This window comes from Juglans microcarpa x Juglans regia, chromosome 8D (assembly GCF_004785595.1).
Source record: "Juglans microcarpa x Juglans regia isolate MS1-56 chromosome 8D, Jm3101_v1.0, whole genome shotgun sequence".
Taxonomy (NCBI): domain Eukaryota; kingdom Viridiplantae; phylum Streptophyta; class Magnoliopsida; order Fagales; family Juglandaceae; genus Juglans; species Juglans microcarpa x Juglans regia.
The window spans coordinates 16,934,221-16,957,592 of record NC_054608.1 but is presented as its reverse complement, the minus strand read 5'-3'; the positions used below and the strand labels follow the sequence as shown (position 1 = coordinate 16,957,592).

General features: G+C 36.6%; 3 protein-coding genes across 3 annotated transcripts; 1 reads left to right on the top strand and 2 right to left on the bottom strand.

The window, feature by feature from the left end:
• Positions 1–609: 609 nt before the first annotated feature.
• On the bottom strand, positions 610–1,557 carry LOC121242133. Its single transcript, XM_041140039.1, has one exon. It carries the CDS (start codon positions 1,111–1,113, stop codon positions 757–759), a length of 357 nt encoding a protein of 118 aa, XP_040995973.1. The 5' UTR covers positions 1,114–1,557; the 3' UTR covers positions 610–756.
• Positions 1,558–2,232: 675 nt separating this feature from the next.
• LOC121242132 (ylmG homolog protein 2, chloroplastic) lies at positions 2,233–3,806 on the bottom strand. The gene is made up of 3 exons (XM_041140038.1): positions 3,316–3,806; positions 2,879–3,078; positions 2,233–2,702 (listed from the first exon to the last, which is right to left on the bottom strand). The coding sequence occupies exons 1-3, from the start codon at positions 3,637–3,639 to the stop codon at positions 2,435–2,437; spliced, it is 792 nt and encodes a 263-aa protein (XP_040995972.1). The 5' UTR covers positions 3,640–3,806; the 3' UTR covers positions 2,233–2,434.
• Positions 3,807–3,823: 17 nt separating this feature from the next.
• LOC121242131 (copper-transporting ATPase PAA2, chloroplastic) lies at positions 3,824–17,838 on the top strand. The gene is made up of 17 exons (XM_041140037.1): positions 3,824–4,551; positions 4,626–4,703; positions 5,064–5,161; positions 5,258–5,311; positions 5,520–5,606; positions 6,513–6,677; positions 7,838–7,948; positions 8,199–8,267; positions 8,706–8,815; positions 9,047–9,152; positions 12,205–12,271; positions 13,498–13,577; positions 13,769–14,223; positions 14,989–15,163; positions 15,418–15,549; positions 16,500–16,650; positions 17,647–17,838. Exons 1-17 carry the CDS (start codon positions 3,915–3,917, stop codon positions 17,733–17,735), a joined length of 2,664 nt encoding a protein of 887 aa, XP_040995971.1. The 5' UTR covers positions 3,824–3,914; the 3' UTR covers positions 17,736–17,838.
• Positions 17,839–23,372: the final 5,534 nt, after the last annotated feature.

Here is a 23,372-nt window from a genome sequence, read left to right as displayed (position 1 = left end):
AGATAAGCAATGGAAGAGTAACTAGTAAGTAGCTGCTGACATGAGACGGATGGAGGATAAAACTTATATGCATCTTTTGATTAAAGAGTGTATTTTAATGTTTTATATGAAGGTCTCAATGACATTTAAAAGTTAGTATATATATAGACAATTTAAACAAAAAAAAAAAAAAAATAGTATGACAATTTTATGATAGGACGAGGATACCTGATCATGATGAAAATACTTTTTGGATTTGTACCTTTTTTTATAATATTGAGAAGAAATTTGAATTTTGTTTTGGTGTGACCTAGTTTGTTTTCATAGTTCATCTCAACTCATCTAATCTAATTATTATAATTTTTTTAAATTCTTACACAAAATAAAATAAACAATTCAATTTTTTTAAATTTTAAAATAAAAATAATATTAAAAAATATATTCTAACAATATTTTATTTAAACTTTTAACTTTAATCTTATTTCATCTGCGAAAACAAACAAGGGTTCTCCTGTTGGAGGGATGTTAATAACGAAATGATAGGTGAAGTTGGATATTTGTGAAGATAATAATTGAGTTTGCGTATAAACGTGCATGCATGTGTGGAAAGGGAGGGAGGCCTAAAAGAAATAGCTGTAAACAAACCTCTAGATTCCATTCGAGGAGCTGCTAAGCTACCCCCCATCTCTAAAAAGATAATTACTTACATATGAAAAATTACCCCATACGCAGCAATACAAAATCTTCAAGGCCCTTCTCCCTCTCTCTCAATTTCAGTTAAGCCTCCCAGCTCTTTCCAGAGGCTTTACACTTCAAAACCAGTACAAGAAGCACAAGAATCACAATTAGACCACCAGAAGAACCACCAACTCTGTGTATCCAATAAGGATCAGACCTGGTAAAGCACCGTTCCAAGTAACTTGATAGAGTGATGGCCAATATCAACACCAACAGCATTAGATGAAGCCAAGGAACAAGGCTGACGGGCTCCTCATCGAGTTCTGAATCACTAATCACCGGTCTCCTGTCGATATAGAGAGGAGAAATCACAGCTAGAAGGGCCAAGCCTATAGCCACCAGCTTCTCATATGAAGAAAGCCTGCTTGTCTTGCTGCATGTAGCGCCAGCCTCCATTCAGGAAACAAATCACTGATGCAGCGGGGGTGGCAGGAGTTGGCAGGGGGGTGGCGCTTTGCCAGACAACTTAACTCTCCATCCCTACCGACTGTTTGATATATTCTCTGAAACTGGTTGCTGAGCTTAGCTTGTTTTGGGAGCTAATCTCAAGGAATTTTCCTACGCAACAACTTTGGTGAAGATTCATAAAAGAGGCATCCTCTTTTCGTACTTTATCTTCCCCAAGGCAACTAACACAGCTTATTAATAAACAATTACTCCCTGCTTTCTAAGATAATGCGCTAGCAGCTTACCCGTGAAGCCACAGTTGTGTAAACATTGAATAGATGTGAACATGCTCTTGGAAAGGGATCAACTATTCTCCATTCACAACAGTATTATGCTCTATGCATAATTATATGGAATCAGATTCTATCTGAGCCGCATAGATTCCCCAGACAATTAACATATCCATCAATTTCTATGTACAGAAATGCACGGGGAAAAGTGGCAACACTGTTGAAGGTCGTTGCAATACGAGATTGGGTTTTGATGCAGCAACACACCGGTTGTTCCATGGCAAATATGACGTGAAATTTTAGGGCCTGATATCTGCCTAAAATGCAAATGATTATGGCAGGGATGCTATTGCCCATAGCAACCATGATAGTTTCAAGGTGTCGATTAGACCTGCCTGATAGGGAATCAGGGATCCTAATCATAAAGCAGCCAAGACAGTTTCCTCAAGGAGTTGATTCTCATGGATGTAGAGGTATACTTGCCAAAATTACAGAGAGGTAAGTGGTCATGAGTTCTCTGCTTCGAGAAACAACCCTGGGCTTTGGGCCTTGGTTGTGTTCTTTGTCGACAATCCGATCACATTAACAGACTCAAGTGTCAAGTGTGCTACATGAATGAGGAAAAAGAAATAAACATCCATTTTTACATTTACTTTGACACATGTTCAGAGTAAAGAAATCAGGAAGTCAGCCAAAATCACAATCTAAGCCATGGACTTCATCCTATCAATAGCAATAGACTAGTTCATCATAATAAAAAGTAAAATAGCTTGCATTGTCATTCCAAATGTTTTAAATTTGGCACCAAAATAGATGATAGATCAACACATCTCCCAGCTTATGAAAAATGAATTACTATCAACAATGTATAGCAGAAGAATTTTGGCAGTTCAGCACAAAAGAAGACAAGGTAAAAGCCGGAAAGGTATTGTCCATTTCTCAAACAGTACAAGAATACACAGACTGCATATCTATTTGACTATGAAAACTAAGAATGCAGAAAAATTTAAAGAGTAAACTATGGAAATTAACAGAAAGGTCTAATTGGCACCACCGCTGCCCTTTGACCTGTTTCCATGAAGCCTTCTCATCCATTTCTTCTGTGATGTAGTAATATTAGTAAACTTATCAAGAGATACAAGAGATTCTTCAGGTGTTCCAGTAGCTGGAAGTTCCGCAGGAAGCGCAGCAGCAGTGCTGGTAAAGGCATTCAGAACCAGAAATGCTAGTATGGGAGAAAAATCAAGAGTTCCTCCAAGTGGTGGGATAATTCCACGGAATATGTTCAAGTAAGGGTCACATAAAGTGCTGGATGGAAACATGACATCAATCATAAAGATATATACAGAATCATTGTGGAAAATTCAACACCATAAGCTAAAGCCGAGTAAATCTCCATTTTTCCTGTCCATTTCCTTTTTTCCATACTTGGAAATAAGTAGTTCGTTGGTTCAAGGTAAATTAGATATAGAGGATGCTCTCACCTGAGGGGACTAACAATGGCAGGAGGAGTGTTCGGAAACCAAGTCAAAACAAGCCTGACAATCAAAAGCGTGTTATAAATGTTCAAGAAATTTGAGATACCATTAGCCACCACAATTCCTGCCACTGAATCTCCGGGTAAAACGGCAGCAAAATTGTGATTGTACAGAGAATTCACATTCCTGTAGTTCCTGCAGTTAATCTGAAGTAGAGTTCAATGGAGCACTCCCACCAATTAAATAAATAAGCAAATTATTTCTCAAAATCAGATTAAACATCAATTTGAAGCTGTCTAACGAAGAAAGGTCGGAACGGCTCCTTGATGAACAACAATATACATCTCTACGATGGACTACTTCCAATCACTTCTTCTTCTGCATAAAGTCCTCTCAAAGCATGTTGAGAGAGAGAGAGAGAGAGAGGAGGGAGGGGGCGTTACCTGTTGGCAGAAGCCTTGAAATTGAGAAGACAACGATAGCACCTTGTTGAGAAGTGGATTTTGAGAAGCGAATAAGAGAAGAAATCTGAAACACTTATCAGCAGTTGACATAACTGAGCAGCGAAGGTCACGAAGAAGAACGCTTGGACGAACAAAATGGCTACTCGGCTTGTAGTTGGAGTTGGAGTTGGGGCCGGAGTTGGATGGTCTCAGAAATGGCGTTTGAGTAGTGAATGCCCACCAGGATAGAATTACACGGTTCGGCACCGACTTTGTCTCTATACATATCGTGTTCTCAGAAGACGAATCGTTCTTCAGGGCCATTTTCTCGCGACTCCACTGTTGTTGAGCGAAGCAGCAGGCTGAGAGAAGGATAACGCACGCATCGAAATCAGGAGGACGGGAAAGAGATGATATGGTCCCCAAGAATGTACTCCATACGACGACGTTTTTGCACGGGTGAATACAGCATGGCACTCGCTGCTACTTTGACCACAAGCCAGTTGACTAGCAGCCAAAGAAGAAATATGTGGATGTAGTAGATATACATAATTCATCGTCATCTCTCCCTCCCTGTCTCTCTCTCGCGCGCTCGTACAATGGCGACCGATCTACTACGGCTGTCTCTCTTGCCTCACCGAAATCTCTTCTACAGCTACAGCTGCAGATCAAGCCCCATTGCTCGCTGTTATGGCTTCGATTCTCTTGTTCCAAGAGAACGGAGACGTAACCTTCTCCTCCCAAAAAGACAACGAGGCTCGGCTCCTAACTTTGTTCTCTCCAACTCACTCGAAATCGAGCCTCTAACACAAAGCGAAGAACAAAACTGCAATGAGTCGACGTCGGTTCTTCTTGACGTCTCCGGAATGATGTGTGGGGGTTGTGTGTCCCGTGTCAAGTCGGTCCTCTCCGCCGAAGACAGAGTCGAATCGGTAGTGGTCAACATGTTGACCGAGACCGCGGCTGTCAAATTGAAGCCAAGGACCGATTTTCCGGCGAATGTTGCGGATAGTTTGGGTCGGAGGCTGACGGAGTGTGGGTTTCCGGCGAAGCGGAGGGTTTCGGGGATGGGAGTGGCGGAGAATGTGAAGAATTGGAAGGAGATGGCTAAGAAGAAGGAGGAATTGCTAGCAAATTCTCGGAATCGCGTGGCTTTCGCGTGGACTTTGGTTGCCTTGTGTTGCGGATCGCACGCTTCGCATATCTTGCACTCTCTTGGCATTCACGTCGCTCATGGTACTCCTTCATCATATTGGAACTGGAGAACAGTGCTTTGATGTCCAACTTTGATTTATTGTTGTTGGTTTCAGGATCTTTCTGGGAAGTACTTCATAATTCCTATCTAAAGGGCGCTTTGGCTTTTGGGGCTCTGTTGGGACCTGGAAGAGGTCTGTAATGGTTTCTCTTTCCTCTTGTTCAAGTACCCTATACTGCTTATTTTTTCAAGCACTCCATGTTTTGTGGGATTTTAATGTACTAAAAGTAAAAAATATTAATTCAATTAGCGAGTTTAGGAATACAAAAACTCTATATACGTATTTTTTGTATACTGTTGATTGCGTTACTTTTTTTTAATATAAAATATCACATAAGTAGAGGGTGCAAAAAGAGCATAAAAATGATTGTACTTAATAAACTCGCTTAGGAATAAATATTTTATTTTATTCTCTACTTCATTTCTTTTAATTGGAATTTTCGAAATTCTCAATTTTTATTTTTTGACTATGTAGAATAACAATGTGTTGCAGACTTGCTTTTTGATGGCCTGAGGGCATTCAAGAAGGGTTCCCCAAATATGAACTCGCTGGTGGGATTTGGGTCCATAGCTGCATTTGTGATCAGCGCGGTGAGACCCTTTCCTTAGTTTTCCATTGCATTCCGGGATGCTCCTCTTTTATTTTTGTTGCAAGTTATAGAATCTTGAATTCCTTCCCTTTTATAGGTCTCACTTCTTAATCCTGGGCTTGAATGGGATGCATCATTCTTTGAGGAACCGGTGAGTTGCTTTACGTTCATTCTTTACAGTGTTTTACATGATCTTATAAGAAACTTTTTAAATTTGAGATTGAGAAACCTACAACACAACTTGGTTGTTAAAAGTTATAACCACCCTTCCCATCATTACATCTGAAAGCTAGAAGGTTGAACTTTATGGTTTAGTAGATAACACACTCCTCATGGAAGGCCCGTGTTTTAGTATGCAGGTCATGCTTCTTGGTTTTGTGCTCCTTGGACGTTCTCTGGAAGAAAAGGCGAGAATCAGGGCATCAAGTGATATGAATGAACTTTTAGTAAGTTAGAATGTGGTTCATGTCTCTACTTTCAACAGATAAACTAATGAACATTTCGCTGGTCTCTTCGTGTGAAATCTGGCTTCATTTCTATTTCTATTACTTTTGTCTTCTTCTGCAAAATTATGTTTGGACAGTTGCAAATTTTATTTTGATCCCATTACATTCACTTTAATTTTTTTACATTTTTTTTATCTACTCTGTGATTCACTTTTAGTAATTCTATGTTTGAAATGTTTTAACAGTTATTTTGAACATGAGAAATGATTTCTTTTTTTAAAAAAAAAAAAAAAAAATCCAGTGCATTTTGATGGAAACTTCATTTTATATTAAAAAATAAAGCCATATAGTCAATTAAAATTCCTACGTATAAAATAAATAAATGAATAAAGCATATAGTTGGTTACCTAAACACTTTGGTCACGGATGTCTCAATGTATTTTTACTTAAAAAAAAAAAAAAAAAAGATGTCTCAATGTTTTTGTTTGACTGCACCACCATGTCTCTGCTGCCTGTAGTAGGTCTAGCCTAATGTCATGGCCCATATGAAAGTAGCATGGGCATGCATATTTGAGGATAGAGTACCATTTGCTCGCTATGATGAACATGCTAGCAAGCCTAAGCATCCATGTAATATTGTGTTGTTATAAAATATGGTACTGCGATTTACTTAATTAAATTCAGCACTTTTCAGAGCTCACACTTCTCTCGTTCTTTAAGTCTCTCTTTGGACGCATTTGGTGACTAGAAAAAGTCATTGATGCGTTTATGTTTATTACATGGGCAGATAACTTTTGCGCATCAACAAGAAATGGAGATATGCATGATGCACTTTACCATATACTATCTCTCAGGGGATGAAATAATCAACATTTGTTTGATCTAGTTTGCTGGTTGTTTTTGCAGTCACTGATATCCACACAGTCACGGCTTGTGATTATGCCCTCTGAAAGTGATTCATACAGTGATAGCATACTTAGCTCTGATGCAATATGTGTTGAGGTCCCAACTGATGACATCCGAGTCGGAGATTCTGTGTTGGTTTTGCCCGGAGAGACTATACCTATAGATGTAAGTGCTAAGGTTTTTATGGAGTTGCATATTTTATAGTCAAGTCATTGTAAGAAATCACGTCTTTGATACCATTTTAGCATGATAGCAAGGCCTGTTTGGATTCAGAGATGGTTTCATCTCATTTCATCATTACAACTTTTTCAAATTTTCACATAAAATATAATTAACAATTCAACTTTTTCAAATCCCAAAACAATAATAATATTAAAAAATAATATTCTAACAATATTTTATGTTCTCATACTGCTTCAACCCATCAGGAATATGGCCAATTGCAACATCTTCAATCAATATAGACACAATAATATGTTTTTGCTTGAAACAAAAGTGCTGTTGATTAGTTACAATAGTATCTCTTTCATTTTCTTTTTAGTTTGCTGAGCCTCTTCCCATTATATATTGACTCAGCACACAGAGAAGTGGTGTTGTGTGTATTATCAAGTCTAATGCAGGATCTTTAGGATTTAAGCACTATGTAGGTTTCTGGATGTGATCTTGGTTGGAGGCATTTATTGTTAAATAGGTGTAAAAAAAGGGATCCAACGACTTTGGTGCTTGTTGAGACAAGAATAGAATGGAGAAGAAGGAATAAGACTAGGCAATCACACCTTGAAAGCTCAAAACAAACTACAGGAAATTATCAAAACAACATTTCTGAATCTGAAACAGATTTTCTGAAGGCCCTTATATTGGCTATTGCCAAAGCCTATTCAACAAAAAATAGGATTCCTTATTTATTTATTTTTTTTAAAGAAAACCTAAATTAAGTAAAAAGTATAAGAATGAAATAGGAAAAGTTCTCAAAAAAAAAAAAAAATTAAATAAGACATTTTGGTCTCTGATAATCTCATTCCAGCAAATCAAAAAATTACTAGATTCCACAGTAAAGAAAAACTTATTTAAATTTGAACCAATGGGCTTTCTTACGTGATAAGCATAAATATAAGACCCAAACTAAATAGGCCAAGACTTTGTATGATTGCATCTAGACGCCACAGCTGTAGTCCAAAATTTCAAATAACTTTGGTTTCCAAGTTTTGTCTACCAGAGGTTCTTGCTCATGCATAACACATGCAATACATGCATGTGCACACACACACTCCAAAACTGGATTTTTGCATATGGATTGAGAGTTAAAATTAAAATTTCTGGAGCAGGGAAGAGTTCTTTCGGGAAGAAGTGTTGTTGATGAATCCATGCTTACAGGAGAATCACTTCCTGTGTATAAAGAAAAAGGCCTCACAGTCTCTGCTGGGACAATAAATTGGGTATGATTAATTTTAGACTTGAGAATTGTGATAATGTCTGTTTTTTGTTTATCTTTTAGACATTGGTGGGGTATAGATAGAACTGCTCATTTTTCTTGGAGGTTGACGTATGCTTGATTAGCATGTTTCTCCTTGTAAAATCAAGCTTTAGATCATATAGTCGAGTTAATTCTTGGGAATTTCAAATTTATGTGGCTTTTGACAATCCAATTTCTCTTAATATTATTAGAAGGGCTATTATTTATTTCAGGATGGTCCTTTGAGGATTGAAGCCTCTTCCACAGGCACCAACTCAACGATATCCAAGATTTTTCACATGGTTAGTAAGCTAGATTTCCTCTCTCTCTCTCTCTCTCTCTCTCTAACTGTGTATGTGTGCACACGCTCGCTCGCTCGCATGTGTTCCACATCTTCAATACCTCTAGGTTTTAAAGAGGACAGCATCACTGCTCAAGCAACCTCTGAACATGTATTGCAAATGTTATTGATGGCTAAGTAGAGCAAGTGATTAAAAAATAGGAACTGACCCTAGCACCACCTTTCCTTCACCACTTTGTTAGTGATTCACATAAGGCTTGAAACTCATTACAGTTGCATGAAGTCATGAACAATTCAATTAGCCTGGTCAGGTTGGATTAACAGTTACCATAAAAGCCCAAATGAACTATCAAATGTTTGATGCCATATAGGAAATTTTAGACCTTATTCTATATGGGCAGATTCTTCTTCAAATAAAGCTATTTGTTTTTAATGTCAGGTTGAGGATGCTCAAGGTCGTGAAGCACCTATACAAAGGCTTGCAGATTTGATAGCTGGGCCCTTTGTATATAGTGTAATGACTCTTTCAGCTGCCACATTTGCATTTTGGTATGTGTTTGTTTCTTTAATTGCTTTTCCATGTGATTGAACCATACCACTTAGAAGTGCTTTAAGGTTGATGGAAGGTTAAATAGGACTAGGAATCAGTTTTTAAGAAAGGTTCAAATTGTTGGATTTGTATTAACATTAATCAATTTAACTCCACATTGAAACTTCTGACTCTTCTATATGTTTTGTTAACTTTTATTTGTTTCTTACACTTGTTGTATTCATGTTAAGGTATTTTATTGGGACACACGTTTTTCCAGATGTTTTGCTGAACGACATTGCTGGGCCAGAAGGAGATCCTTTGCTTTTGAGCTTGAAGCTTTCTATCGATGTACTGGTGAGTAATGGTAAACTTATATGCCATTGACTAGCTGTATATGGCCCGATGCATTAATTTTAGACTATTTTGGGATTCAGTTCTCCTACATGGATGCCGCCCATTTTAACACACCCACACACTGCACTGACATGGCATTAAAAGAAATTAAAAAATGAAGGTGAAAGAAAGAAAGAGAGCCAACACAGAAGAAGACCATTTCAACCCGATTTTATCTCAGGCATGGATAGAACGAGAAAGAAGGCATTTTTATCTCATCTCCACGTACATTCAGCGCGATTTTCATCTCACCTCCTCGTACATTCAGCACAATTTTCATCTCATTCTTCTACTGGGTTCTATTATTATTATTATTATTATTATTTTGTTATTGTTGTTTTCACTATCCATTGTGTCTGATTTGCATGACCCATTATCTTGATTTGGAAACACATGGGTGTTGGTGTCATCTCAATGGGAACTACCACCAATGTCTGAAGCTGAACGGTGCAGGTTCAATATGAACGGAGTCCGCTACTCCGGCTTTTTGAGGAATAAGTGCTATAAAAGTTGCATTGAGGCTTTTTTCAAACCTTCCTTTTACATGGAACTCTTGAAAACCCCACATTATGTCCTCTTTGACTGCTTTCCAACAAACTTGGAAGAATGCCATAGTGAAGCCATTGGGACCTGCTGCTTTGTCCCAAGCCATATTTTTAATCACTTTGCAAACCTTGTCTTCTTCAAAAGGCCTCTCAAGCCACCCTGTTTGCTGGTGATCAATTGTTTCAAACACGAACCCATCTAATTTCTGTCGCCTCCATGTACTGTTCCGAGAGTAAGTGCTTATAATGTTGTACAATATGATAATTTGTTGCAGATTGATATGAGGAAATAATACCATCACCATCATCTCACTTGCATTGTTCCTCCTATGCGAATTAGCCACTCAATGGAAGAAGTCTTCATTTATCCCCCTCCCTCAACCATAAAGCCCTTTGATTTGTCTCCCAAAGATCTCCTTCATTAATGTTGCATTTTCAAGTTTTATGCCATATGTTGCATTTTTTAACTTGTAAACAGTTCCCCCGATGCTCCCTTAAGCAACAAACATAGTTAGTTTCTCCATTTAAACATCCTCAAGCAAGTTGTCATGTAGAAAGACATTTTTAACATCCAACTAAAAAAATTGGCAGTCAAGATTAGGAACAAGAGAAATCAACAGTGGAACAGAGGAGATTGTGGTAACCAAGCAGTCTACTAATACTCGATGCCATGGGTATGTATTTAAATCTTAGCTGTCAATTGTTCTCTCAAACATTCTACAACCATAAAGATTAAACTTCAATGTATTTACCCATGTACATCAAACAGTTTGTGTAGTAGGAGATAGGGGTGGCAAATTATGTTTTTGGGTCATGTTCATGTCATGTTAAGTCATGAATATTCGACTATATAGGTCACCCAAACCCAACCCATTAAGCTAAACGTGTCAAACTTCTAAACCCTAACCCAACCCATTTAGATAACGGGTTGTGTCGTGTCATCCGTTTTGATCCATTTAATAATTAATTAGAAATATGTTAACACGATATGACTCATTTAAACTCATTTGTTTCGTGTAAATGGGTTAAACTAAAACGCATAACTCATTTGACCTGATTAACATAATTTCACATAAAAGTTAAAATCTATATTTATTAATAACCGCAATATCTTAAAAAATATATATCAATATTTTTCAAATTTTAACATATAATAAAACCAATATTACAAACCATACAATAACAAATATGAGCATAGGTCTAAAATTACAATTCCAACAATAAAAACATAAGCATATAGAGAAATACCAATATTACAACTTAACAATAATAAAATTTTAATTTTGAAATAAATTCTAAACGAGTCAAAACGGGTTGATTTCATGTTAAACAGATTGACTCATTTATAAATGGTGTCTTAATGGGTTAATCCTTTTGACTTGAACCCGTTAACATCAAATCCAAACCTGCTAGTTTCGTGTGGTGTTTGTGTTGGGTTCACGGGTCGTATCACATATTGCCACCCCTAGTAAGAGATAATGGAGCAAGGATAGTGGGAGAAATCAATGCTTAAATTTTCACTTATCTTTACCGCAGGATGGCAGTCCACCTCTGTCTTCCTAATTCTAGTATTTAGGAGAACCCTAGGTGTTGACTCAAGTGGTAAGGGCCTCATTGTTGATGCCATGCTTCCTCCAAGTCTAAGGTTTGAACCTTTAAGTGTAACAATTTCTTGGGGCCACATCCTATCAGTGAATAACCGATGATTTACTTGATCTGTGTGATGGGGACGTGCTACACATGTTTAGGGTTTAACCGGGTTAAAGGCATGTTGATTTTGTATGGTCTCCAAGATTCCTCATAAAAAGGGTATTCAGGAGTTCTTTTTTACCTCTTTTCTCTCTCTCATTGGGTGTATTCGAAATATACTCCCTATGTACTTATAATGTCTATGCTTCTTTTTCTTGATCATTAATTAAACTTGTCTGAATTACCAAAAAAAAAAAAAAGATAGTTATTTAAAATTGGTATTGATTCTAATACTTATCAAAAGAGAAAAAAGGTTATCTGTGCTGATATACAATTTATCAAGATAGTGCTAACAAGAAAAGAGCTGCTTCAGTCACTGATTTAACAGTTAAAGAACATACTGGAGGCTGAGAACTTTGAATACAATTCATCATACAAGGTGCAAGCCATTAATGCCTTTGATTTAGACTGATCCACTTGATCTTGTCATTGTTTATATTGTTGCTATTAGCAGCAGTTCGTTCATAACTTCTATGTATAGAGGGAAGACATTTATGTAGTTGATTCTATATGTCAAATGAGAAACTTTGCACTGAAGATTTAAAAGAAATGTCATTATCTTATTTATTCAGTTCATCAAATAAAATTATGTATCTCTTGATAACCATGCTTAGGTGTCACTCTTGTATGTCCACCCCCCCATACTTGGGCCACGCCTATTATCATCAATAAAATTATTTACTGATAAAAATAAAGTAAAATTATCTCTTTCCTTCCAGGTGGTTTCTTGCCCGTGCGCACTGGGTCTTGCCACTCCCACAGCAATCCTAGTTGGCACCTCTCTCGGTACATTAACTTGTTTGACATTTTCAGCTTATGATGTAGATGGAATTTCTATAACAGTGAGTGCTGCTTTATGTGTAATCCTTGATGTCCTGTAACTTATAAAAGAGAATGATACTTTATGTCATGTAATTAACCTCTTTCTTTTTTATACCTGTTGTTAATCTGTAGATTGCAGGTATAAAATCGTCTGCTATAGTGGGATCTGCATAACATATGCTAAAATGAGTGTTTTCATTTTAATAAAATCGTCTTTCTTACTTCTCAAAATGAAGAAACATATGCTAAAATGAGTGACTTCTATTCCATTATATTTTTTTTCTTGCATGTGATTTGCTATATATTTAAGCATCCAAAACAATAATGTTGGATAAAACATTATTTGAAGTATACCTGGATTCTCAAAATGTCTATCCTCTGTGAATATTGAATACCACTCCCTCCCAACATAGATGAGTTGCTTACTGATTCAGGGTGCCACCATCCTTAGAACCCATTGAGAGAGAGGGGTCTTGGCCAGGGAAGGGGAGATGCTTTAATCTGTTCAACTTTTTCTACATAGATTCTAATCGTACCTCTCCCACTGGTCTGTTGTAGACTTTAGAGAAGACAAAGGAGGTATTTGTCAGTATCCAAAAGCCACCGAGCAAAGCTCTTTCATTTTTTTCTTTTGTCATGATATGAAGTTGAATTATATTTTATGTTAGTTAGAGAGGTTGTTAAACTATTATGCACTATAGATTCTCCATATTCATTTTAAGTAAAAATAAATAAACATAACAATGCTTCTATGATTTCTTATATGGACAATATAAGAGTAACCTGAAAATTTAAACGGAGAAATGTTTTCATCTGTAAAATTCCCTTATATCAGACTAGTAAGAAAAGAGAAGTATTCATACATTTATGAAAGACGGAATAGTTTGTAAGATAAGTCTACTGTATATGACGATAAAAGTTCTAGAACAGTGTACGAAGAACGTTCTCCTCTCCATACAATCTTATAGAACTTGTATTCATATACGATAAACTTACAGTTAATAAGAAATGATTGTATGGAGAATGTTTCCAAATTAGCCATATAGCCTAAATTTGCTTGAATCAAGATTTTTGTGTTTTGTTTTGTCTTTCCAATGGCCAGCAATTATCTTTATGTTTTTATACCCTATATCATAAATGTTGTACCTATTCAGACCACCATTCCCGTTGTTGCATTGGAACATGAACAGGAGCAAGACAAGGGCTTCTTATCAGAGGAGGAGATGTACTACAACGCTTGGCCAGCATAGATTATGTCGCTTTAGATAAGGTAGCTCTACATGCATAGAATTGTTTGCATCTCTCTCCTCTCTCTCTCTCTCTCTCTCTCTCCTCTCTCTCTCTCTTCTCTCACACCCACACGCACACACTAAACTGGCTTTAAAATTTGAAAGATACGGTGCCTTTTAATCTAGATTGTTTCGAGTACTCGGCTTCCTCACTCAACTTCTCCACTTTCAGACAGGGACCCTCACGGAAGGAAAACCTGCTGTTTCTGCTGTGGCTTCTTTCCTTTACGAAGAAAATGAAATTCTTCAAATTGCTGCTGCAGTAGAGAAAACAGCATCGCATCCAATTGCAAAGGCTATTATAAGAAAAGCTGAAACGTTAAATTTGGATATCCCAGTCACGAGAGGGCAATTAGTAGAGCCAGGTTTTGGAACCTTAGCAGAAGTAGATGGGCGTTTGGTAGCAGTTGGTGCTTTAGAATGGGTTCATGAACGGTTCCAAAAAAGAGCAGGCCCATCCGATCTAAGGAATCTGGAGCATGCTGTGATGCAACATTCGGTAGAAGGAATATCATTGTCAAACTATTCAAAAACAGTTGTTTATGTTGGCCGTGAAGGAGAAGGCATTATTGGTGTTATTGCAATATCTGATAGTTTACGCCATGATGCTAAATCTACAGTAACTAGGTAATTTGCTCTCCCATAAAATGATGCAATACTGATCATCAATGTATTCATAGACAAGAAGTCTTGTTTCTCTTATGTCTTGTTCCCAGTTTTAAGTTAAAGCAGCCACGAGCATCCTTTTGACAAAAGCTATTCATTGTGGAGTCCAAATATAGTGCATCTCAACATTTTTCCCTTTTCCACAACATTCTTCTGATTTTTGTTCTGGGAATTTCTTGTATTTTATAGATTCATGTTTTACCTGAACCTCACCAAAAGATTATTGCAGTGCACTTGTCACCAAAAGAGCATGTAAATTGTGTACAACTTCGTAATGTCACCTCACCATTAAAAGATGATCGAATGAATCACGTGGTCCTTGAAAAGTAAAATAAGTACATAAATAGACTTTGAACCATATAATTTCCATGAAAAAGTTGTGTCAATCTTATGTTTGCCAGTGTCCTGATTGATAGTCTTCTGTTTCTTTTTCATTTTATTTACCTTTATTTTCTCTTTTTAGGGCTAGTCTATGTTGGATCATCTGTCCCAAATCTCAGGATGTGTAATTGTATTCTTTTTCATCATTTCTGAAGTCCGTTTGGTACCTGACCTTTATGCTGTGGGTTGTTGATAGATTGACTGTCTCTAGTTTCATTCCATTTGTTGGATCCAGAAATTATATTTTTTATACGGTTTTTTTTTCCTGAATGAAAGTCTGGTCCTTGCTATTCCCATTATGTGATTTTCTGCTTCATGTGCTTATGTTGCTGCTTTGATGTGAAGGCTCCAGCAGAAGGGTATCAAAGCAGTCCTCCTATCAGGAGACAGGGAAGAGGCAGTTGCAACTATTGCAAAGACAGTTGGAATAGGAAGTGATTGTATCAATGCCTCCTTGAGTCCACAGCAGAAATCTGGAGTTATCTCAACTCTTAAATCTGCCGGACATCATGTTGCTATGGTAACCATCTTCTATTGGATTCCTTCTCTAGAATTTATGTGATTGTAATCAATATGCAATGGTCAAATAGGTCCTAGCTTGCTAGTGACTCTGATCTCTTCAATTAAAATATTAAAATTTTGCATTAAACACCATGGATGCTGAAAAACACAGCTCTTAGGTATATCTCAGTTGGGCATCTAATCTTCCCATGGAGATCAGTTAAAGCAATGTAAAGACTCCTAAAAGGCTATTGCTTTTTTATTATTTTGAAGGTTGGCGATGGCATAAATGATGCACCCTCTTTGGCTCTTGCCGATGTCGGGATTGCTCTGCAGATTGAAGCACAAGAGAATGCTGCATCGGATGCGGCATCCATTGTACTTCTTGGAAACAAACTTTCACAAGTATGTTCTTTTCAATTAGAGGGACTTAGTTTTCTTGTTTTATGCAACTCATGTGGTCATGGAATTTTTCTGTTGCAAAAAAGGTGATGATCATGATGACCTCTAACATGGCAATAATATGTAGTAGCAGATATTTTTGTTGTAAATAATAAACATGATGTGTTTTTTTGCTTCGCTGAAACTCATCGTTCTTGAGATAACATCTTAGGATAGCATTCATTTCAGTAGCTTCTATATTAAAAGGTAATTTTCATTCCTATATTTTCCTTTGCTAAGGTTCGATATGAATATGAACTGAAGTCAGCCCTATGTTCTCTATTTTAGTGATCAGAAGTACCATAGAACCCAGAAAACTTTGCTTAGATTACAGTATCTTTAGATGAGAACCTGTGTAGCTGATACTCATATATACTGATCCACACTTTCACAGAGAAAGCACCTACACCTATGTATTTGTTTGATAATTCTGCCTAAAATCTTTGGTTACAAGGCTGTTGCCATTTCAAATTAGTCACTTGATTCAAGCTGATATGACCCGAATCAGACTGATTGCACTAGGACATTTGAAGATCTAAACCATGTTTCCAAAAGGATGAGGAATCTTCTATATGTTGACAGAACAAAACCAAGTGATCCGTTCCCCTTATAAAAATCCTAGGCTGAATTTCCTTTCTGCTGCAAAACAATTCATTTTAGTGATAGAAGGGGTAAATTTTCTTTGAAGTGTATCATCTGGTAGTGGTTGATTGAAGCATTTGAGTTTTAGATCACTGCTAGAAAATTCATTTGAAATCTTTTGTATTGTGATTAAGTTGTCATAAGATTGTCAAGTTACGAATGAAAAACGAGCCTAATGTGAGTTTTTGAACCAGTAACGGGGTTTATCCAATATTAAATAAAGCCTATTCGGTTTTTATGCTTCTAGTTTATGAGTTCTATTTTTTCTGCAGGTTGTGGATGCACTGGAACTTGCACAGTCAACAATGGCAAAGGTGTACCAAAATTTATCATGGGCGATAGCATACAATGTTGTTGCCATCCCCATCGCTGCTGGAGCACTCCTTCCCCAATATGATTTTGCCATGACTCCTTCACTTTCAGGTATGCAAATTTCTACTTCTGGGGTATCTGGGGTTTGTGCTTCTGCAAAACTAGTATCTAGGGTTTGAAAAGCTAAGTAAGAACTAGCACCTGGGTTAGGGTCAGATAACAAAATGATCCCGTCCTTCAAATTGTATATCCAATAAGAGAAAGATACATGTCATCTGTATGTTCAGTCATCATTTAAAAAATAAATAAATAAATAAAATTATTAAAATATTTATTAGAAAAAGAGGTCACCCACGATAGTGCCACTCCGTGGATGTCCACCAAGGGCCACCCAGATTTGACGGCTTGATCTAGGCTGTTGTCCAAGGGCCACCCCTTGGTAGCCACCAATCACTCATGGGTGTCCACCCCTTTTTATTTTTCATAAATAGCTTAATAATGTTGTTTTCTTTAATATTTTCCTGTTTTTAATATTTATCTTAATTTATTTTTAAGTTATTTAGTATTTTTTATTTTTACACAATTAAACATTTTAATTATTTAAAAAAATAGTTTATAATTTTTTAAAAATATTTTTCTCGTAATGTTTTATTTTTTAATGTGTTCTTATTTTTAATTTAGTTGATTTTTTAAACTTTTGTATCTTTATTTGATATTATTTTTTTGCTATTTTCTTATTTTTCATTTTTTACTATTAATGTTAACTGTAAAATAGTTATAAAAGAGTTGTAGGCATACCATTACTATTTTTTTTAACCTCGAATTGTATATACAAAAGGTGTGTCCTCTTCAACTTCTTCAATCAGGGGACTAGCAGAGGGACCATTTTGAAACGATTCAAACCTCAGGTGCTAGGTCTTAGAAAGTAGTTTTGGAAAAGATGCAAATCCTAAGGTCCTCAATAGTGATTTACCCTTTGCTTTATATTTTATTATTTGATTGGAATGGCTGGAAAGCCTTGTTCCATATTGAGCTTGTGTGTGGACAAAATAGAGTAGAGCCTTGCATTCCACTTTCATTTTATCACTCCGATATTTGGTTTGGCAGGTGGGTTGATGGCTCTGAGCTCAATATTTGTTGTCACCAATTCTTTGCTTTTACAGCTCCATGCATCTCAGGGAACCAGAAAGATGTAGCTTTTGATTCAGATGCCCCTCGCTTATATTTCCACGAGTTTTTTCTGCAAAGACTTTTATTTAAAAAAATAAAAATAAAAAAAAAATAAAAAAACATTTATCATGATATTTCCATCCCAACTCAATTCTTGTGTGTAGGGAAGCGAACTAATGACGTGGTACATGTAATACTAATTATTGGTGTTTTTTTTTTTTTTATGTCTATAATAATGGGTAGGCCTGCAACTTGATAAAAAAAAAAAACCGATTCAGGCCTGGACCGACCCGACCCGACAACATGGAGGTGCGAACTCGACCTGACCCAATCCGAATAAGTCGGGTCAATTTGGTTTTAAATATAGAACCGTCCTGTTACGTAAGAAATCCATGTCTCTCTCTCTCTCTCTCATGTACCTTCTGTTAAAGATTAAACTTGATTTATTGCAAGAGGCCACAATTTATTATGTTGATCATTTACGAGATATGTGAAAACTGGAAAAGTTTCTTTTCATTGTACCTAGGTGTGTACACCGTCTAGTAAATTTGAATGGCCATAAATGTCATTAATTTAATTTTCAGAATTTTCTTTTGGTTCTATATGTTGATGTACTGAAACAATATATGATGAATAGAGAAAAACAGAGTATCGACATACAAGGTGCTTCTTTTCTCTTCTATTGTTTTGTCTCTATCTTGATTCCAACAGTGGCACCAGAGCTTAGGTTCAAGAAAATGTTTTCTAAAGGAACCCATCTTTCTTTCCAATATCCACAACTCACCAAGCTCAATTATGAGAATTGGGCAATCCGAATGAAGGCTATCCTTGGCTCCCAAGGATTATGGGAGATTGTTGAGAAAGGTTTTGTTCAACCTCAAAATGAGGAGTCTTTGAATCAAGCCCAAAGGGAAGCCTTGGAGAAAGAAAGGAAGAAAGATCAAAGTGCGCTCACTGTCATTTATCAAGGTTTAGATGATGACATGTTAGAGAAAGTGGCCAAAGAAACAAACTCCAAGCAAGCATGGGATACTCTTTGAAATTCTGTCATGGGTGTTGAAAGAGTGAAGAAAGTGCGTCTTCAAACTTTAAGGGCTAAGTTTGAATCTCTTTTTAATGAAAGAGTGAATCCATCTCAGATTACTTCACAAGAGTTCTAATGGTGGTGAATCAATTGAAGAGGCTTGGAGAAAAATTAGAAGATGTTCGTGTTGTTGAGAAAACTCTATGCTCTCTCAACTTCAAATTTGACCATATGGTTGTAGCCATTCAAGAATCTAAAGATTTGGAGATCATGTCCACTGATGAATTAAATGGATCCTTATGGGCTCATGAAGAAAGGATGAACCGAGGCAAGCAAGAGCAAGTGGAGCAAGCCTTGCAAGCAAAGCTTTCCTTGAAAGATAAAGGAGAAGCTTGTGAAAATGGTAGAAGAGGCCAAGGATGTAGAAGAGGTTGAGGCCGTGGACGAGGACGAGGACGTGGTCGTGGAAGAGAAAAAGCATAGCAAAGTTTTTCTCAAGAGGCAAGAAATCAAAATTCTTCAAGAGGTCGTGGAAGAGGAAGAGGAAGAGGCAATCATGAGGTAAAGAATGACAAAAGTCAAATTGAATGTTATTCTTGTAGAAAATATGGGCATTATTCTTGGGAGTGTCAAACCAATAAAGTAGAAGAGGAGACAAAGCTCATTTTGCACAAGGAAGATGTTGAGGAGCCCGTATTATTCCTCGTGCTTAATGAAGAGCACAATGGTTAGAAGAATACATGGTATCTAGATAATGGAGCTAGCAACCACATGACAGGCGATAGAAGCAAATTTGTGAAACTTGACAACAAAGTGACGGGCCATGTGCGCTTCGGTGATGAATCAAAGGTGGAGATTAAAGGCAAAGGTACAATTTTGTTTAAGGCAAAGAATGGGAGCCATAAGATTCTTCCCAATGTTTATTACATTCCTAAGATGAAAAATAATATTTTGAGTATTGGGCAATTTATGGAGAATGGTTGCAAAATAAACATGGAAGATCGTTTTCTTTGGCTTAGAGATAAAGAAGGGAACCTTATTGCTAAGTCTTCTATGACAAAAAAATCGCATGTATTTGTTGAATATGAAGAATAACGAAGCCATGTGCTTAAAGACGTGTATTAAAGATCCATCATGGATTTGGCATATGAGATATGGGCATCTTAATTTTGGAGGGCTTAGAGATTTGGGAGCAAATAGGATGGTGAAAGGTATTCCATTGATTGATCATCCTGATCATTTATGTGAAGCTTGTTTACTAAGGAAGCATTCAAGAAAGAGCTTTTGCCAAGCAATCCAATTCAAGAGCCACCAAGCCGCTTCAACTTATACATGCAAATGTTTGTGGTCCAATCAAGCCTCCATCTCTTGGTTAAAGTTCTTGTTTCTTGCTCTTTATTGATGATTATTCACGAAAAACATGGGTTTATTTTTTGAAGAAAAAAAGTGAGGCTTTTGAGGCATTCAAAATGTTCACAGCTCGTGTCGAAAAAGAAAGTAGCTATGAAATCAAATCTCTAAGAACCGACGATAGAGGTAGTGAGTTCACTTCCAACGAATTCAAGATTTTTTTGTGGGACACATGGAATTCATCGTCCCTTGACCGTTCCTAGATTGCCATAACAAAATGGAGTTGTTGAAAGGAAGAACCGAACAATTCTCAATATGGCAAGGACCATGTTGAAAAGCAAGTCGATGCCAAAAGATTTTTGGGCTGAAGCAGTTGCATCTGCAGTTTACATCTCTAACCTCTCACCTACCAAAAGTTTGAAGGATATGACGCCACAAGAAGCATGGAATGGATGGAAGCCAAATGTGTCATACTTGCGAGCTTTTAGGTCTATTGCCTATGTTCAAGTTCCAGAGCAAGAGAGATCAAAGCTTGATGATCGGAGTAAGAAGGTTGTGTTTATCAGCTACGATGAGAACTCAAAAGGCTACAAGTTCTTCAATGCAAGCAACAACAAAGTCATTATTAGTAAAGATGTTGAATTTGAAGAAGATGCAACATGGGAGTGGAGTACAAAAAATGAAACTGTTTATGATTTTCTCCCCTATTTTGATGAAGAAAATTCAACGCAAGAAGTTCAAGATGAAATTATATCTCCAACGACGCCAACATCATCCTCAATAGCAACATCATCATCTTCATCTAGCTCAATTGAATGTCCTAAAAAATATCAAAGCATTGAGGATCTCTATGAAGAAATCGAAAGGTTAGAAGATGAGAATTTGTTATGCTTATACTCTAGTGATGAACCTTTGAATTTTGAAGAAGTTATGAAAGATAAAAAATGGATACAAGCCATGGAGGAGAAAATTCAAGCCATTAAGAAGAACGACACTTGGGAGCTAGCTCACTTCCAAGTGGTAATCAAGGAATTGGAGGCAAACGGGTGTATAAAGTCAAGAAAAATTCCAAGGGTGAAGTGGAAAGATACAAAGCAAGACTTATTATAAATGGCTACAAGCAAAAACATGGCATTGACTATGAAGAAGTTTTTGCTCCTGTTGCTCGTTTAGAGACAATTCGACTACTACTATCATTTGGCACAAAATCAATAGAAGATCCATCAAATGGATGTTGAGTCCACATTTTTTAATGGTTATCTTGAGGAAAAGGTCTATATTGAACAGCCTCCCAATTTTGTTATTAAAGGTTATGAAGATAAAGTGCTTAGGCTTAAAAAGGCCTTATATGGATTAAAGAAAGCTCCAAGAGCTTGGAATAGCCGTCTTGATAAGTATTTTAAAAAAAATGGTTTCACTAGATGCATTCATGAATATGCACTCTATGTGAAAAATGAACACCAAGATTTATTATTTGTTTGTATCTATGTGGATGATCTTATATTCACAGGAAACAATCAAATGATGTTTGAAGGTTTTAAGAAGGCTATGGCTCAAGAGTTTGACATGAGTGATATGGGACTCATGTCCTATTATTTGGGAATTGAAGTTAAGCAAATGAAGGATGTGATTTTCATTTCACAAGAAGGCTATACAAAGGAAGTGCTAAAGAAGTTCAAGATGTTGGATTGCAATCCTGTTAATACGCATATGGAGTGTGGAGTTAAACTTTCAAAATAGGAGAAAGAGCTACAAAAAGTTTATCCAACATTGTTTAGAAGTCTCGTGGGAAGCTTGAGATACTTGACTTATACTAGACCTGAAATTGTTTTTTCAATTGTACTTGTGAGTCATTTTATGAAAAATCTATCTAAAACACACATGAAGGCAGCCAAGAGGATCCTTCGTTATCTTAAAGGTACTCTTGATTATGGAATTTTTACTCTGCTTCAAATAAGTTCAAGTTAATGGGCTATTGTGATAATGATTATGCTGGAGATATTGATGATAGGAAGAGTACTACTGGGTTTGTATTTTTTCTTAGGAAATAATGCAATTTCCTGGTGTTCTAAGAAACAACCCATAGTCACTCTTTCAACCTGTGAAGCTGAGTACGTTGTTGTTACAACTTGTGCTTGTCATGGAATTTGGTTAAAGATATTTCTGAAGGAACTCCATTTTGAGCAAAGTGAAGCTACCAAGATCATGATGGACAAGTCAGCTATTGCTCTAGCAAAGAACCCAGTGTTTCATGATCGAAGCAAGCATATTGAGACAGTATTATTTTATTCGACAATGCATTGAGAACAAGTACATAGAGGCAGAGTATGTGAAGTCACTTGACCAAGCTGCTGATATATTCACAAAGCCTCTCAAATATGATACATTTCAGAAGTTGAGGATGATAATCGGTGTTGGAAAGATGTCAAGTTTAAGGGGGAGTGTTGAAGATTAAACTTGATTTATCGCAAGAGGCCACAATTTATTAAGTTGATCATTTACGAGGTATGTGAAAACTAGAAAAGTTTCTTTTCATTGTACCTAGGTGTGTACCATCTAGTAAATCTGACTGGCCATAAATGTCATTAATTAAATTTCTAGAATTTTCTTTTGGTTCTATATATTGATATATTGAAACAATATTTGATGAATAGAGAAAAACAGAGTATTGACGTATAGGGTGCTTCTTTCTTCTTCTAATGTTTTGTCTCTATCCTAATTCCAACACCTTCTTCCTCCTCACCTTCTGCCCTTGAATCTCCTTTCCTTTTGCATCCTTCATTTTTCTCCCAAAAGTGAAAATCACCTACATTATGATATGAACTCGTAGGAATGGAATCCATTGAACCTAAAGTCAATTTGAAAACTCACCGACAAAAGTCAAAATCAAGTCAATGGATGGAGAACCTAGACTTGTTGAGAACTCATTTCAAGAACCTATATTATATTAAAATCTAGACCCGCTGAAGAATTCGTCTCAAGAATCCAGATTACAAGGAGGAACGCCACAAAAGTTGTGATTTATCTTTGATAAGTTAAAAAGTTCAATCAAGAACAAGAGGAAATAAACTCAACTCACAATAAATAAATTCATCAAATTTCATAAGCTGATTAAAATGAGGCTACAAAGAATATTTAAAGCAAAACCTAATCAAATCATAGCCAACATAAATCCCCATCTTTAAAAAATGCCCCTGAGTGATTAGTGCTGCATCTACAGTGCGGCTACAGTACTCGCTACAGTAAAACCCTAACCCTAGTTCAATAAAATAATAAATTTTCCAACATG